This window comes from Petaurus breviceps, unplaced genomic scaffold (genome assembly GCF_028583685.1).
Source record: "Petaurus breviceps papuanus isolate PSGF00001 unplaced genomic scaffold, PetGlider_PUasm1.0 90352, whole genome shotgun sequence".
Classification (NCBI taxonomy): Eukaryota; Metazoa; Chordata; class Mammalia; order Diprotodontia; family Petauridae; genus Petaurus; species Petaurus breviceps.
In genome coordinates this window covers 573,192-590,210 of record NW_027187228.1, presented here as the reverse complement: position 1 = coordinate 590,210, position 17,019 = coordinate 573,192, and the positions used below count along the sequence as shown (strand labels likewise).

Below are 17,019 nucleotides of genomic sequence, written 5' to 3'. Positions count from 1 at the left end.
AGAGAGAGAGAGAGAGAGAGAGAGAGAGAGAGAGAGAGAGAGAGAGAGAAGATGTTCACTCACATCCATATAATTGTCCAGGGGCTCATAGGCAGTAGCAAACTGGTTAAAGTACTTGGTGGCAGGATCCTGTTTGTGGTGCTTCAAGAAGTCATGCAGCACTCCCTTCTCCTTCATCACCTGCTTCATGGACTTGAACCTCTTCAGAGGGACCCTGGGAGGAGCAGGAGGAGGGGTTATCAGTGCAACTGTCCCAGAACTCACCTCCTCGCTCACTCAACCAATCCCAACCCGCTCCCCACCCCAGTCCAGCAGCAAAGGCTCCACAGCCCAAAGGGTCTATGGAAGAAGAGCTCTGAGATAGGAAGCATAACTCCCTCCTTCCTTTGGCTATCTCTATGCAACCTGCTCTCTTTCAGACCCAGCTTTTCAGCAGTGAGGTCTCACCCTTCTCACTTCAGATACCAACTTTTACAGAAGACCTTCCAAGATGGTCTCCAGCCTGTGGTATACCCTTTCCTCATCCTGAAGTTCCTTTCTATTGACTTTGTATGTTGTTGTGCCCTTATTTTGGTCATGTCTGACTCTGTTTAACCCCATTTAAATTTTTCTTGGCAAAGAATCTAGAAGGTTTTGCCATTTCCTTCTCTAGCTCATTTTACATATAATGAAACTGAGGAAAACATGGTAAATGACTTGCCCAGGGTCACAAAGCTAGTAAGTGTTTCAGGACAGGTTTGCACTCATGAAGATGACTTTGGGCCTGGCACTCTATATCTGCCACAGTGCCACCGAGCTTCCTCTTACTTTGTTTACATTTTCTTTTTCTTCTCTTTTCTACTTTTTTCCTGTAACAGGTTCTTTTTTTCCCCACATCACTCCTATCCCCCAAGCAACTAGGTGACATCGTGGAAAGAGCATGGAACCTGAAGTCAGGAAGGCCTGAGTGCAAATCTGCCTTGAACACTAGCTGTTTGACCTTGGGCAAATCACTTCACCTCTGTCTGCCTTAATTAACTGAGTTGCAAAATGGCAATAATGATGTAACCCCTCCCCCAAGTCCATAGGTAGGAGGCTCTCTTCTTATTGGTGGAGATGAATGCCCTGCCCTGAGTGAGGGAGCAGGGTGGAGTTGGCATGTGATGAGAGAGCTCCAATTGTTGCCTGTCCCTTTTGGGACTCTCTAAGCAGGGGTCCCCTTTGAGGTCCTCTTTGGGACTCTTCAGGGTCAGTCCCATTTGGGACTCTTGGAGCACCAGTCTTCTTTAGGACTCTTCAAGGACTGAATTGCTTTACATGCTTCTGGCTTCCAACTTCAAGGGAAAAGATGGAAGAGGCCAACCCCACTTCAGGTTAATAAAGGAACGGACTCTGGGAAGCATGAGAGGAGCCAGCAGTATCCATCATATCTCTCTCCCCACCTTGCTACCCTTGAGTCTTCCAAAAATCTTTTTGCCTATAAAAAAGTCCATCTTGTCCCTATGAAATGCACAGACCCACTAAGAATCTCCCCCAACCCACCCAGTGTTTTAATTAACTGCTTGGACTGAAAGAAGGCTTCAGTGGTTGTATTCATTTCAGGCAGACCTTTGTCCTTCCATTTCAGGGTTCCCAAGAAGCCTAGATCACACCAGTGCCTACTACACAGTAGGGGCTTAATTAATGTTGGTTTCCTTCCACCATCACATCTTTCCCTCCCCACAGATTGTAATTGTCTTCAGAAAGTTTTAAAATTTTTTAAAAATTTCTTCTGCCTATCTTATACACAGTAATGCTTAATAAATCCTTTTTGTTGTTTTTTTTTTAAGCAATCGGGGTTAAGTAACTTGCTCAAGCTTACACAACCAGTTATTTTTGTGTGGGTGCTGAGTATCTGAGGCCAGAACCGATTCCAGGTCTCCCAACGATGGTGCCAATGCTCTTATTCACTGTGCCACCTGGCCGCCCCCTGATTTTTGGTTTTAATTGAATTGTCATGGACATTGGAAATTCTTGGTTGGAGGGTGGCGATGACAAGGATGGACCTATAGTCAATCCTCTACATACAGCCATTTTCCCACATAGTCCACTTTCTTTGGAATCCCTCTTTGCCTTTCAGAAGTGTCTGTAATACAGACTTACTTGATGATCACACAATGACTTACCTTTCATGATACTCCTCCCTCTTTCCAAAGATTATACGCTCACAGACCTGAAGCTGATAGGGACTTCGGAGGTCTTCTAGCTCAACCCCTCATTTTGCCCATCAGAAAACTAACCTCCAGAGAGCTTAACAGATTTACCCAGTCACCTGGGTTGTAAGTGACACATCTAGAATCTGAATTAAGGTACTCTGACTATAAAATCAAGGCTTTTATATCTTTCCCAAAATGTCCCTTGAGTCTCATCAAAATCATTTTATCCCTAAGGGGGTACATAGATGGATCAATGGATACAGAGGAAGATGATGGAGTCAGGAAGACTTGAGTGCAAATCTTGCCTGTGATTTTTATAAGCTATGGGACCCTAGCTAACTCACTTAACTTCTCTTTACTTGTTTTCTTAATCTATAAAATGGGGATAATAATACTACTACCTATTTTCCAGAGTTGGTATAAGGATGAAATCAGGTAACATATGTGAAATAAATTAAGGGTGGGGGAAGGGTAGGAATAAGCATTTATATGGTGCACGCTATGTGCCAGGCACTTTGCTAAACATTTTACAAACATTTTAAGCATTTTTGTCACCCTTAAGGCCCTAGACACATGCTAACCATTATTATTCTCATTTTTATTATTGTAAGGAAACTGAGGCCCAGGAAGGTTAATTGACTTGCTCATTACACAAAGGTAATCAGCAGCAGAGGCAGGATTCCAACCCAGCTATTCTGACTCCCAGGTCGGGTTCTTCCCAGGACACTGTGCTTCCTTCTCCCTTCTCTCTCCTATATGCTGTTCCCTGCCATCAGTTTTCTCCAACTCCACCCCCTCCCCAAACTCAGGACTTACTTGATTATTTTGTCTGCCTCTGAAAAATGGAGGCAGACAAGGGCAATAATTAGCAACTTCATCATGATTGGTTTCTTCCTCAAGCAGCTCCAAGAGATATCGACTCCTGAAGTCCTCTCTGAGCTGAAGAGAACCACTGGGGCCTCTCCTATATATACTTCCAGAGTGGGGTGTCTCCCCTCCTCCCCACTTACCAATGCCAGCCTCAGTAAACAGAATAATCATTTGGCATAAATGGCAGGTTAGGAGCAAACAGGGTCTTAGCTTTTTATCCAGAGCTTGGCTGCTTAATCTGCTACTAAGTACCCACAGCCTTTTGGTCCCAAACAAATAGAGCCAATGCTAACATGATAACCAAGAACAAATTAGATGTGGGACCCCCTCCCTTCTCCTCCTGTCCAAGGATATAGCCCTTGCTTGGGCGGGGGAAGGAATGGGATGAAGTAATGATGTTATTACTCTCTAGCTTACAGGGTAGGACTGTGTAAATAAAAGATTAGGAATGACTTTCCTTGAGAAAGGAAGATGGAAAGACAATCTTTTCAAAGAAAAAGTCCTAGAGGCCCTGTCTCTGTAAGGAAAAGTTTGTCTTGGATCATGGATAGACCCACTCACACACAGGTCAAGGAACTGGTGGTCGCCCACAGGATCCAGTCTGGGGTGGGTGGGTCTCTGCTTCTCCTACTATATACCAGACACCAAGGTCAATGGGCTAGAGCCCAGGAGACAGACCTTGAGGAAAAGTGATTCTATTGAAGAAGCATTAAATTGGGCAAGGACAATGACTGTAACCTCCATGAGGGGTAGGACCAAGGGGGAAAGAATCTTAGAATTCATTTAGAGAATACCTTTTTTCCAACTGTTTCCTTTATTAAAAGAGGAAATGGAGGACCAGAGGGGTTAAAGTTCTTCTGCCTTCCACCCTCTTCTCTCTCTACACTCTCATTCGTCATGAGTTCATCTACAATATCCTATTGCTTCCACACTGCCTCTAGCTAATGTACCTCAAAAATGCAGAAATTAGGGAGGCAGAGTCAAGAGAGTGGAGTAGAAGCAGGATCTCCTCATGGCTCTGCCTTCCACCTACCTCAATCTATGTAAAAGGGGACTCTGAACAAACTTTGGAGCTGCAGAACCCACAAAATGACAAAAAGAATCAAACTTACCACTGAGGACAATCTGGCAGTCTGGCAGGAATTGGCCAGCACAGTTCTCTGGGAGCTGAACCCAGGCCTGTGTGAGCTGGAGGTTTTAGCCCCAGGGCAGGCCAGACAAGCCACCAGCTGGAGGGACTCCAGATCACCAGCAGCTTTGGCCATTTCCAGTTTTATCAACACATAGATGTGAAGGACAAAGTGAGAGGTCAGTGCAGTGTGGATTTTGGGACCAGTAGTTGGGAGATCATCGGCTTTTGCCCCCAGGGCAAGAAGCTGCTGACACGCCTTGGCTCAGCCTGCACTATGTTGTAGCTTCAGCTCCTGGCCTGCAGAGTGTAGGGGGACCAAGGGACCACTCTGAGGGGAAATTGCTCTTGCATTAACCTGCTTGGATCTGGATTGCAGTCTAGGGTAGAGGTCCTGGGGTGTGTGACCAGCTTGCCAGAGTGTGTGGAAGCTTCAGAGAGGGCTCTCAGCTAATAAATCCAGCAGCTGAGAAAACCCCAGCGTTGGGGATGGAAGTTCCCTTGTCTGGTGTCAGAGTCCTACAGTGGCAAAAAGCCCAGGGGTCAAGACACTGTGGGACAACATGACCAGGCAAAGAAAACAAAGCAAACAGAAGAATCCAATATTAGACTCCTATTGTGGAGACAAAAAGGAGCAAAGCATGGAACAGGAGGAAGACAGTGAAGTCAGAACTCCTGCACCAAAAGCTTCAAAGGAAAATATGAGCTGGTTACAGGCCATAGAGGACCTTAAGAAGCAGATAAGAGATGTGGAGGAAAAAGTGGGAAGAGAAATGAGAATGATGCAAGAAAATTACAAAATGAGAGTCAACAGCCTGACTGAGGAAAATCACACCTTAAAAAAACAGACTAGCTTAATTGGCAAAAAAGGCTCAAAAAGGCAGTGAGGAGATGAATGCCTTAAAAAGCCAAATTTGCCAGATGGAAAAATAAGCTCAAAAGCTCAATGAGGAGAATCATTCTCTCAGATTTAGAATGGAGCAAAGGGAAGCTAGTGACTTTACAAGAAATCAAGATGATGTTAAACAGATCCAAACAAATGAAAAAATTGAAGGCAATGGGAAATATCTCATGGGAAAAACCAATGACCTGGAAAATAGATCCAGAAGTGATAATTTAAAAATTATTGGACTACCTGAAACCCATGATCAAAGAAAGAACCTAGAAATCATCCTCCAAGAAATTCTCAAGGAAAATTGTGCTGATGTTTTAGAACCAGAAGGCAAAATAGAGGTTGAAAGAATCCACCGATTACCTCCTGAAAAAGATCCCCAAAAGAAAGCTCCTAGGAATATTATAGCCAGGTTCCAGAATTCCCACATCAAGGAGAGAATATTATGAGCAGCCAGGAAGAAACAATTTGAATACTGTGGAAACAAAATCAGGATAACACAGGATCTGGCAGCTTCTACACTGAGGGATCAAAGGCCCTGAAATATGATATTCTGGAGGGCAGAAGAGCTGGGATTAAAACCAAGAATCACTTACCCAGCATAACTGAGTATCATCTTTCAGGGGAAAATATGGTCATTCCATGGAATAGAGGACTTTGAAGCATTCTTGATGAAAAGACCAGAGTTGAATAGAAAATTTGACATTCAGATACAAGAAGCAAGAAAAGCTTGAGAAGGTAAACAGGAAAAAGAAACCATAAGCCACTTATCAAAGTTGAACTATTAATATTCCTACATGGAAAAAAGATAATTGTAACTAGGGAATCTTTTCTCAGTATTAAAATGGTTGAAGGGAATAGAAATAAATACACACACATATGTCTATATAGGAGGGTATATGAGCATATGAATACATATGTTAATGTGTGTACATAAGTTTACAGGTATACATATATAGAGTGCACAGGACCAAGTTAATAGGAAGGGATGATACTTAAAATGTGAAATTAAGAGGTGAGAGAGGAATATAATGAGAGGAGATGGAGAGAGACAGAGTGGGGTAAACTGCCTCATATAGAAGAGGCAAGGGAAAATGGTTACAATGGAGGGGAAGAATAGGAAGGCAAAAGGGAACGGATCAACCTTATTCTCATTTAATTTGGCTCAGGGAAGTAATGACATGCACACTAAATAGGGTATCTCACACTACAGGAGAATAGGGGGAAGGGGATGAAAAGGGGGTGATGAAGGGAGGGAAGGCTGGGCAAGGGGGAGGGAAGTTGGAATCACTCCCTTTTGAAAAGGGACGGGATCAAAGTAGAGAATAGAACAAGTAGGTGGTGGGATAGGAGGGAGGGAAATATAGTCAGTCCTTTACAACATATCTTCTATGTTAATGTTTTGCATTAGCTACACATGTACAACCTATACTGAACTGTTTATTTTCCCAATAAGGGTGGGTGACAAGGGAGGAAGGGAATGAATCTGGAATTCACAGTTCTAAAATCAAATGTTTAAGATTTTATATATATACTATTATTAATACTATTTTACATGTAATTGGGGAATAAGATATACAGGCACTGGGGCATAGAGATCCACCATGCCCTACTGGAAAAGTTGAAGGGGGTATGGGAGAAGATATGGGAGAGAGCAGATTGGAGGAGGGGTTATCCTGTGGGATTGCTATTTTGGGGTGGTGAGTAGGGGAAAAGCGGAGAGAAAATTTGTAACTCAAAATTTAGCGGAAATTAATGATCTAAATCAGAAGTTAATAAAGCATTAGGAAAATGAAAAAAATGCAGAAATTTAAGCTTTACAAAGTTCTGTCTACAGCACATCTGTGAGATGGACAGTACTAACATAGGATCATAGGATCATTGGTTGAGATCTGGAAGGGTCTTCAGACGTCATTATTTTGCCCATATTTCAATTGAGGAGACCAAGACTCTGAGAGATTAAGCCAACAAATCTGAGAGATTTCCCAACATTCCACTGCTTGGGAAGTTTCTGAGATAGGAGTCAAACCCAAGTCTCCTGACCCTTAGCTAGTACTCTCCTCCCCATGCTAAACTGCCTCTAATGATGAATGAAGGTTTGTGAACTAGCTTCCTGAGACCTTCAAAAACAGAACCAATAAATAAATGCTGGTTACCAGCTTCTCCAACCATGATTGGAATTTCCAGGGATTAAAGGGGTCATTTTCATCCTCTCCACCCCCTCAAAAAACCACTATCCCAATGCTTCATCCCCCAGTTGGACATTCTAGGACTCCTCAGTTAATTACCTTCAAATGACCCCTCATCTTTTTGGATTATACCCAGAGGCCTCCACATCTCCAGTATATGTAATTTCCCCTCAGCCCTAGGCTCAGGAGTTCACAGGAGACATCCGGTGCCATCAGCACCATCTTCTGTCCTGCTCATCTTTGGTACTTTTGATAATTACCTCATCTCACTGGGTCAGATTGGATTAGACATCATCTAAGTTCCTTCCAGCTCTGACATGCTGTAGTTCTACAAAGCTCTAGACTCTCTTGTTTTTGGCCATCTCTTCACATGACTCTACCAGAGATCTTGGGGGTCCTTCTGGAGACCACAAACTTAGGAAAGGTAAATTTAGAAAGAATATTTACTGCCTTATCTTCCATACCCCTCCTGACCAGTAAGTCTCTGACAATTTCAAGCCAATCACCTTGAAGGAAACAAGTATATACAGTTTAATACAAATGCATACAGTTCCTCCTAGTCTTAACCACTTGCCTTGGGCTCTTCCCACAGGCTGAAAACTCTGAAAGATGGCAGCCCAAAATAGTCCAGAAACATTGGATTGGTTCTGCAAAGTTAGAGTCCATGACCTGGAATATAGGGTTGAAACAAAGTGGGAAGCCTAGTCACAATAGGAAATAGGGGTTGATAGTGCAAAGCAAGAAAAGTTCAAGCTGAGTGTGAGAACTTTTTAAAATTCTTCTGTGGCTCAGGACAAAAGGTATAACCACCAGAATAAGAGAAAAAGCTTGAGTTCTCTCAAGAGTTTTTACAAGGCCTCTGTATTTTCATTCCCCTGTCATAAGGCCAGTTCCATCCTCACTTAAACATGGTGCTGATGGACAGTTCCCATCAGTATTACTCTCTTCTGTAATCCTAGGCTGTCTGGCAATTAGACAGGTCTGACAAAGAAGCAAACTAAACAGGATATCTTTAAGAAATTATGCTTCCTGAGTACTTTGGGGAGAACTGTAGGAGGTCATTGCATACTGATTATCTATGTACTAGAGGTCAGATCACCTTTCATTAAGTTTTCCACTGTAGGAGCTCAGGAAAGTCTCTTAAAGCCTCTCAGCCTCAGTTCTCCCAGTTGTTAAAGGAGAATAATAATTCTTCCTTATGGGGTCACTTAACATTTCTGAGCCTCAAAATGGGAATAAAAATGTTTTCATTTCCTCTCTCAGAGGTTTGTTTTAAATCCAAAAGAAGACATGCAAATGAACTGTTTTGTAAATTTAAAATGAAGTATAAAGTTTTAAGAGAGATGCATTGTGGTGGAAAAAATATTTGGAGACAAGAGATTCATTCCTAGTTATGAGCATACTAGATACATAAAAAAAGTCCTGGGACTTGCCATTGGCCCTACAACTGCATTCTAAGGACCTCTAGATGTCTGCCCTGCAGCTGAACTCTTCTATAAGTGTTGATTCCCCTAATTAAACTTAGAGTTCTTTGAGAGCAAGGATTATCTGCACTTTTTATTTATATTCTCAGCCCAGTATTTGGCACACAGTAAGCACTTAGGAAATATTTTTCCATTCAATTCCATCCCATGGTAAGGGTTTGTTTTTGTCTTTTTTGATATGCCCTGAGGTCATTGCAGTACCTAGACTCTATTAGAAGTTTAATATATGCTTATTTATTTTATTTGACTTTTCTTGTTTCAAATACATTTTGCTGATACCATTTTTCTTTACTTCATAGTTTTTTTTTCTAATCAGACAAAATCCTCCTCTTTTTCCAAATGTAACTAGTCCTTCTGACAAAGAAAATGAAGCAAAAGCACACAATGCAAGGAAAACCACTGACAGTGTAGACCACATTCTGTCTCTCTGACATGAGGAGCAAGGATGGTTGCCTGTCTCCTCAGTGAACTTTGTGCAATGCCTAGAACCCAGTAGACATTTAATAGATACTTGTTAACTTGAGTCTCCTTGAGTTCTCTGGGATCTTCATTTTTTTGTTTATTTGTTTGTCAGTGTTGATTCCTTTAGGTGATGTTTTCATTTGCATTGTTGCTTGCAATCACTTTGTTGATTCATCTTTGGGTTCTGTTTATTTCACTATTCAATGTCACACAAATCTTTACATTCTTTTCTAAATCTTTAACTATTTCTTACTGAGCAATAATATTCCCTCACATTCATATACCAAAGTTTTTTTTTAATTTCTTCTCCAACTTGATGGGAATCTAATTTGTTTCCAGTTCCTTATTTACACAAATTATGCTACTATAAATATTATAGTATTTATGTAGGACTGGTTTTTCCGTCTTTGACTTCACTGTGGTATATACCCAGGTGTGGGATAGCTAGAGCTGAGGTATGGAAGCTCTATTAGTATTCTTGTATAAGTTCAAATTGATATCCAGAATGGTTGGACCTATTCACAGCTCTACCAATGGTGAATTATTGTACCTGTCTTCTCACAGTATCTCCGGTATTGATTATTCTTACTTTCATCCCTTTCCCATTTGTCAGAGTGCTGTGAAAACTCAAAGTTATTTTAATTTGCATTTCTATCACTTTTGGTGATTTGGGGCACCTAGAAAGCTCTTTGGAAAATTCATTCCTTGTTTGGGACTGCAAAATGACTATTTTATCTTCTTTTCCGAAGACAGAAAAGCCTATGTGTGGTGGTTATGATGCCTACCTGCTGATACTTTAACAATTGTCATATGAAAGAGGGATTAAATTTGTTCTGGCTACTCTGGAAGTTATTCCTGGCATTCCTAGCAGAAGCAGGAACCTATAAGTACAAGTTGTGAGGTGGCAAAGTTTTACTTTAAGGCAGAGTTTCCTAGTTTTGGAACTATAAAAACAGAATCAATATGCAGTGGGGTAATGGAGTGTGTTGGTTGGGGTATAAAGAGGTACTGAGTTTACTGTCACTGGGAATCTTCTGGCAGACACTTCATAACCACTTTGGAGAATTGTTGAATTGTTGAAGGGATTACTACTTTGGTTAGGGGGTTGGAACAGATAACCTTAGAGGTCCCTTCCAACTGTGTCGATGATTCTGTGAAAAGATTGAAGATGTATCTATGCAAACATGGTAGAAATTGGCTCCAGGAAAAGCAGAGAAAGAGGAGATTCCCAAAAGCTAACTTGGTATCAGCTGCCTTTATCTCACTCACAGAGCAAACCAGCAAAACAACAAGGTAGTTCCAGGTAGAATGAAGTTTGAGGTCCTTCTCCTTTCATGGAACTAGGTGACTGGAACCTTAAACTGACAGTTACAGATACACAGAGTGGTTACAGCAAACAGTTTTGTCCACTTTGGGAGATAAGATGGACTGAGAGAAGGTGTTTCTTCATTTCTGGAGGTCTGAATCCAATCACCCAGCGCATTTCCATCCCCATCCAGCTCCACTTCTCCCAGATTATACTACACATCCCCATTTCCTATCTGTTTCCTCCCTGCTTTGTTTCTGCTCCATGATGAGCTTGCCCCATTCAGTCTGATTTCTGAGTTCTCAGGCCAAGTTCCCTCAGGTCTCTGGGCAGCAAGATTCTGCTCAGCATCCACCAACTCCAGGATTCTCATTCCCCTTTTATTCCTTTTTCAATTCCTTCCATTCTGTCATCCACACTTTTTAATGTTTGGTCTAATAGCTCTAGTATGGGCAGAGAACTTCCTAATGTATAGAAGAACTTGTTGATAAGCCTATCTTTGGTTGTGTCTATTCCACTATTTATAAATATGCCTGTGGGATTATATTTATAGGTGCCAATTACTCCCATAGTCCTATAGACAGAATGAAGGTGGTGATAGGTTCACTGTGCTCAGCCCTCAATACAGCCCATCTGGAGTCCTGTGCTCAGTTTGGGGAGGAAGGAAATAGGCAAAGTGGAGCACATGAGGGGAGTAAGCTCAGAAAAATAAGAGGACAAGAGACAACACCAAATGTAAAGATGACATTGTGTGGGACAAAGCAACCATCAATAAAATCAGTAGAAGTGTCTCCAGAGAGCCAGAAAGATCTTTATTACAATCTTGCAAGAAGGGAAGTTGTCTCTACCAGAAACAGAATGGTAGGAGTGGCCCATGACAGAAAGCAAAGCTTGGCTTTATATACCCAAAAGACCCCCTCCCATACTGACCTTTGCTCCCCTTTGTCAGGAACTTGAGCTCACAATCTAACCACAAAATCTGCTTGAACAGCAAGAAAATGCTAACACTCATCAATACAGATTTAACAAGAAAGCAGAAAATATTTTATGATTCATGGGGATTTTTGGTCATGGTGACTAGTCCAGGGTTTTTGCAACAGCCCTTCTCATTTTATATTTGTATAGGTCAGATGATTCTAGGTCAGCAGAAACTCAAGTCTGGGTCTATGGTTAATTCTGAGGAGTCTTCACTTTTCTCTCCCACACATATGCTTCACTGACAAAACTTCAACTTAGGACCAAAAAGTGGGCAAGGGTCCCAAGTTCCTAAATGCAAGCCTGGGCTTCTGGCTACTGGTTGTAAATCTTCCTAAATCTTAGGGTAAAGTCTGAGAAATTTTCACCTCTATCACACAACTTGAATGCACCAATTAGTGAGATCAAACAACATGAAACACATGAAGCATTTTGTGAACCTTAAAGAGTTCTGTACCTGGTAACCAGGAGCCAGAGAGTTTTGGTTTGGAGATGAGTTTTGAGGAGGACCTCCAGAGTAATCTTAAGTAAGAAAATCCCTAAATTTGAAGTTCAGATACTAGATTAGCAGGAGATTTCCTCAACAATGTGTGACTTAGAGAAGGAAGAAGATTGTCTTGAATTAGGAGGATCTAATCCATACCATGTTAGGGTAGGATATGAGGACCTTACCAGTCTTCCATGATACTGCTGGGAGTTGCTTAACTTTCACATCCCAAGGAGAATGAGAAAGATTTCTACAGCAACCCGATATAGCCCTTTACCTTCAGTTTAAACCTAGTGAGTATAATTGACAATGTCTATGTTTTATATTTCAGTATTTGTTCATGGGGTCCTGAACATACCTTGCATATTAGGTAATTTCTCTGTTGAGTAGAATAAAGGCTTTCCATACCTGACTGGGCTAGAATTGGGGAACCTGTTTCTCACTTGAGGGAGAAATAGAAAAAGTCCTACCTAAACTCATGCCTGGCATATAGTAAGGGTTTAATAAATGCTTGCTTTGGGGTGGCCAGGTGGCTCAATGAGTAAGAGCACCGGCTCCAGTGTTGGGATGACCTGGATCAAATCCAGGCTCAGATACTCAGCACCACACCCAGAAATAACTGGCCGTGTAACCTTGAGCAAGTTACTTAATCCCGATTGCTTATAAAAAAAATGCTTGCTGAATTGATTTCATATTTTAAATCCCCATTTTTTAGTCAGGGAAAGATAGAGATCCTTCTGGAAAAGCAACCACTGTGATGACCCCAGAAGAACCAAAAATTGGGTTGAAAATTTTATTATCAGTGAAGGAGATACTAAACAAAGGAACCATATTTGTAAAAAAAATAATTTGATTGGTGAATTTGGGAAGAATTATGTAGCTACATTAAGAATTAACAGGGTGGCCAGGTAGCACAGTGAGTAAGAGCACCAGCCCCAGAGTCGGATGACCTGGGATCGAATCTGGGCTCAGACACTTAGCACCCACCCAGAAACACCTGGCCATGTAACCTTGAGCAAGTTACTTAGCCCCAATTGCTTTAAAAAAAAAGAATTAAGGTCCAAATATTCATGCTCCAAATGATCAGAGGTCATATTAAACTTAACATATGAGATATAGATTACCAGTAGAAATCTGGTAGTCTAAGAAATGGTTATTCCACCTAAACTCAGTGGGCCATTAGATTACTTAAGTGGGGTATCTCCCCTCCTCCCCACTTCCCACTGCCAGACTCAGTAAACAGAATAATCAGTTGGCATAAATGGCAGGTCAGGAGCCAACAGGGTTTTAGCTTCTTATCCAGAGCTTGGCTTCTTAATCTGCTTTTAAGTACTCAGAGCGTCTTGGTCCCAAACAAATAGAGCCAATGCTAACATGATAACCAAGAACAAATTAGATGTAGAACCCCCTCCCTTCTCCTCATGTCCAAGACTATCACTCCTAGCTTGGGAGGGGAGAAAGGGATGGAGTAAAGTGGTCATGTGTAATGGCAAGCACAGAAGTAGTTCACACCTTGTTTCAGCTATTGAATTAACACCTTGTTTCAGTTCAAGTTTCTTTTGAGGCTTGTATCAAGTCTGTTAAGAAACAGAATGTGTGAACCCCACTACTTGTGAACCCTAAAACTCATGAACCCCTGCAACAGGAAGGGGAGTACCTAATGACCATATATAAGGAGAAGCCCAGGCAAGAGACAGCAGAACTGAGAAGAGGACTCTTGCGGTGGCAGAGTCAAGAAAGAGAAAACTTGTGCTATCCCGGCACTCTGTCTACTCTGCCTATGTTGATGTTTGCTTGTGATACTTTGTACAGAAGCCCTGAGACCTTACTGGAAGACCTGAAAGAGGATTTTCTGTTTGTATGTTTACAGAAGTCCTGGAGGAGGGTTTTTGAGGTCCTGAGATTTTACTGATGATTTGTGCTGACCTCTTGGACCTTGTTTGTGGGTCTGTATTGATTTCTATGGTGATGATTTGTATTGCGTTCTCAGACCTTGTTGGTGGGTCTGAGTTGATTTCACAGGCAAATAGTGAATTGATGATGATGCTGGCAATGTGTATTAATGTTGTTGTGGCTTTGTCTTCCCAGAAACAGGAACTGTGAAGGATTTGAGATGGACTGGACACTGTGAATTTCAATATGGAATGGGAACTGTATGAAGAACCAGAGAAGGAGCTGGACAATGAGATGGGAGCTGCCTGCCTTTGAACCCACCCAGGTGACAATTAGAGCTGGGACCATGGAAGAGGAACCATGGAAACTGAGAGCGAGTCTCAAGTCAAGCTGAAAGAAGACTTTACTTGGATATTGTATACTGACTGAAAAGATTATGATTCACTATGACCTAGGGGTCAAAAACTTTGACTTTTGTACTTTGTGATTGAATTAAGGATTTTGTGATTGACTAAATGAATGTACTTTGTTGAAAATTATGTGATCACTTTGGTGAAAACTATGTGGCCATTTTAGTGATAAGTTGTTGAGTTGTAGCATAGTGAATGCTGTATTTTGATTTTCTGTGATAAATTGTAAAATTGTGAATGCTGTATTTTAATTTTCTATGAAAGTTTTGTTCTGATTTGTTATTGAATAGAGAGTTTGCTATACTATGTAATCAGAACCTTGAAAAATGTTCACAGAAGCAGTCCTCTGGAAAGCTGCTTGTGCTTGGCTTTACGTGATGTTATTGCTCTCTAGTTTACAGGGAAAGTCTGTGCAGAGGAAAGATTAGGAAGTCTTTCCTTGAGAAAGGAGTATGGAAAGATAATCCTTTGGAAGAAAGAATCCTTGCAGCCCTGTGGTCATTCTCTGTGTAAGGAAAACTTAGTCTGAACTGGGGGAGAGACCCACTTATGCTTTGGTTGAGAGATTGGTGGGATGCCCTCAGGATGCAAGTTGGGGATGGTAGGTCTCTGCTTCTCCTTTTTACCAGACGCTAATTGACTACCTTTGACTAATGGGCTAGAGCACAGGAGACAGACCTTGAGGAGGAATAATTCTATTGTAGAATCATTAAATTATATAGGGGTGCTGACTGTAAACTCCATGAGGGGAGGGACCATGAGAGAAAGAATCTTAGAATTCATTTAAAGAATACATTTTGCCCAACCCCTTCCTTTGCTGAAAGAGGAAATGGAAGAAAAGGGATTAAGTTGTTTCTACTCTCCACTATTTTCTCTCACTGAACTCTCATTATTCATGAGCTTATCTACAGTACTCCATTGCTTCCAGTATCATTCAGCTAAATTTAACAAGAATTTCTAATATATCAGAAAAACTTGGAAAGACTTACATAAACTGATGCAGAGTAAAGTGAACAGAAACAGGAGAACATTGTTCCCAGTAACAGTAACATTATGTGATGATCAACTATGATAGACTTAGTTCTTCTCAGTAATACAGTAATCCAAGACAATTCCAAGTCTCGTGATTGAAAATGGTAGCCATATCCAGAGAAAAAACTATGAAGTCTGAATGCAGATTGAATCTTTTTTTGCTTTTTGTTTTTTTCTTTTCCATGGTTTTCCCCCTTTTGTTCTGATTCTTCTTTCACAACATAATTAATGTGGAAATATGTTTAATACAATTGCACATGTATGACCTAAAAAAAGAATTTATAATGTACCTATTTTGTCAGGCATTTTGCTAGGGATAAAAGAGGAAAAAATCAAGCTGTGTATACTCTCAAGGAGTTAACTTTCTCCAGAGGGTAGGGTTGAGGCCAGCAACAAAGATGTGTAATGTCAATGGTTTGGGGAAGTCCCCCCGCCAGGAAAAATAGTACCACTGCATAGATTCCCTAGATAATTCAGTATGAACAAAGAATCTTTTCACCCAATGGCCAATATTCTGGTGATAAGTTCTTCTGCTCTTTGCTAGAGCTGGTTCTGCAACAACAAGGTCTAGGTCCATAACTGGGCCTGGACTTCCTAGTTAGATAGGATCATGCTTGGGCTTCCCTAGCAAAGCCTTTGAGAAGTCAGTCAACTCCACACAATTATACCATACTGAAAAGGAAATTTAGTAGAGGTTTTTATATACACTCATTTTAATAATGACAGGCATGCAAAAGAATTAGGAAGGGAAATTTACAGTACATATACATCTTTTCTGAGGGCAAAACTAAAGAATGTATGCCAAAGATACCAGGATAAGCCTATTCTGAGAAGTTAGCACTGACATTCTAAATGGGACCCTCTACTCCTTCTCTAACCTGTTGGTATTTTAATGGCTCCCAAGAATTTAATGATCAACTCGATGCACTTGATTCCCAGATCTATATATGCAGCTCAAACCTTGCTCCTGAGTTTCAGGCCCACAGCACTAACTCCCTTTTCGACATTGCTAACTGGATGTCTTTAAAACATCTCTGATTCAACATGATCCGAACAGGACTCATTATCTTTCCATTATCATAACATTTTTATAGTGCCCACTATGCGCCAGGCACTGTGCTAAGTGCTTTACAATTATCTCATTAGAGCCTCCTAACAACCCTAGGATATGGGGTCTCTTATTATCCCTGTTTCACAGATGAAGAAACTGAAGTAGACAGAGGTTATGTAATGTGCCCAGCTTTACACAGCTAGTAAGTATCTGAGGCTGGATTTGAATTCAAGTCTTTCTGATTGCAGGCTACTGTGTCTCCTAGCTGCCATACATGCAGTAATCTGCAAATAAGGAGGGAGGGCACAAAGGAAGGAGGAGTAGGAAAGGAGAGATCAAAGTATATGGCCTCTCCCCTTCATGAGAGAACCAGGGAAGTTCTTTGATTGGTCCTCAGTGTCTGGTGCTGCTTCATGATGATTTGTTGATTAAGGATCAGGAAGGTAGACTCTTCAGGAAGAGCTGTCCTCTGTGTGGTCTATAAGAGCAAAGGGTGGGATGATCCATCTTTTTTCCTTTTTTTCATTGTACTTTATCTCTAATTCAAGCTATCTTCTTAGATCTGTATCCTCTGCTTTTCTAAGTGCAAGTTATTCTTAGACATCATTTTGCAGCCTTAAGGTTACTTCCTGAGTAATCTTGAGATTGAAAATTCCTGAGTTTTA

General features: G+C 41.2%; 1 protein-coding gene across 1 annotated transcript in view; it reads right to left on the bottom strand.

Annotated features, from left to right (window-relative positions):
* The window catches only part of LOC138177221 (gastricsin-like), an 11,277-nt gene extending 8,222 nt beyond the window's left edge, over positions 1 to 3,055 (bottom strand). The window contains exons 1-2 of the mRNA XM_069108300.1: positions 2,991 to 3,055; positions 64 to 214 (exon numbers count right to left, since the gene is read on the bottom strand). Of these exons, the coding sequence (XP_068964401.1) occupies positions 64 to 214; positions 2,991 to 3,055 (216 nt within the window). The remainder of the gene's footprint in view (positions 1 to 63; positions 215 to 2,990) is intronic.
* Between the last annotated feature and the right edge of the window lie 13,964 nt (positions 3,056 to 17,019).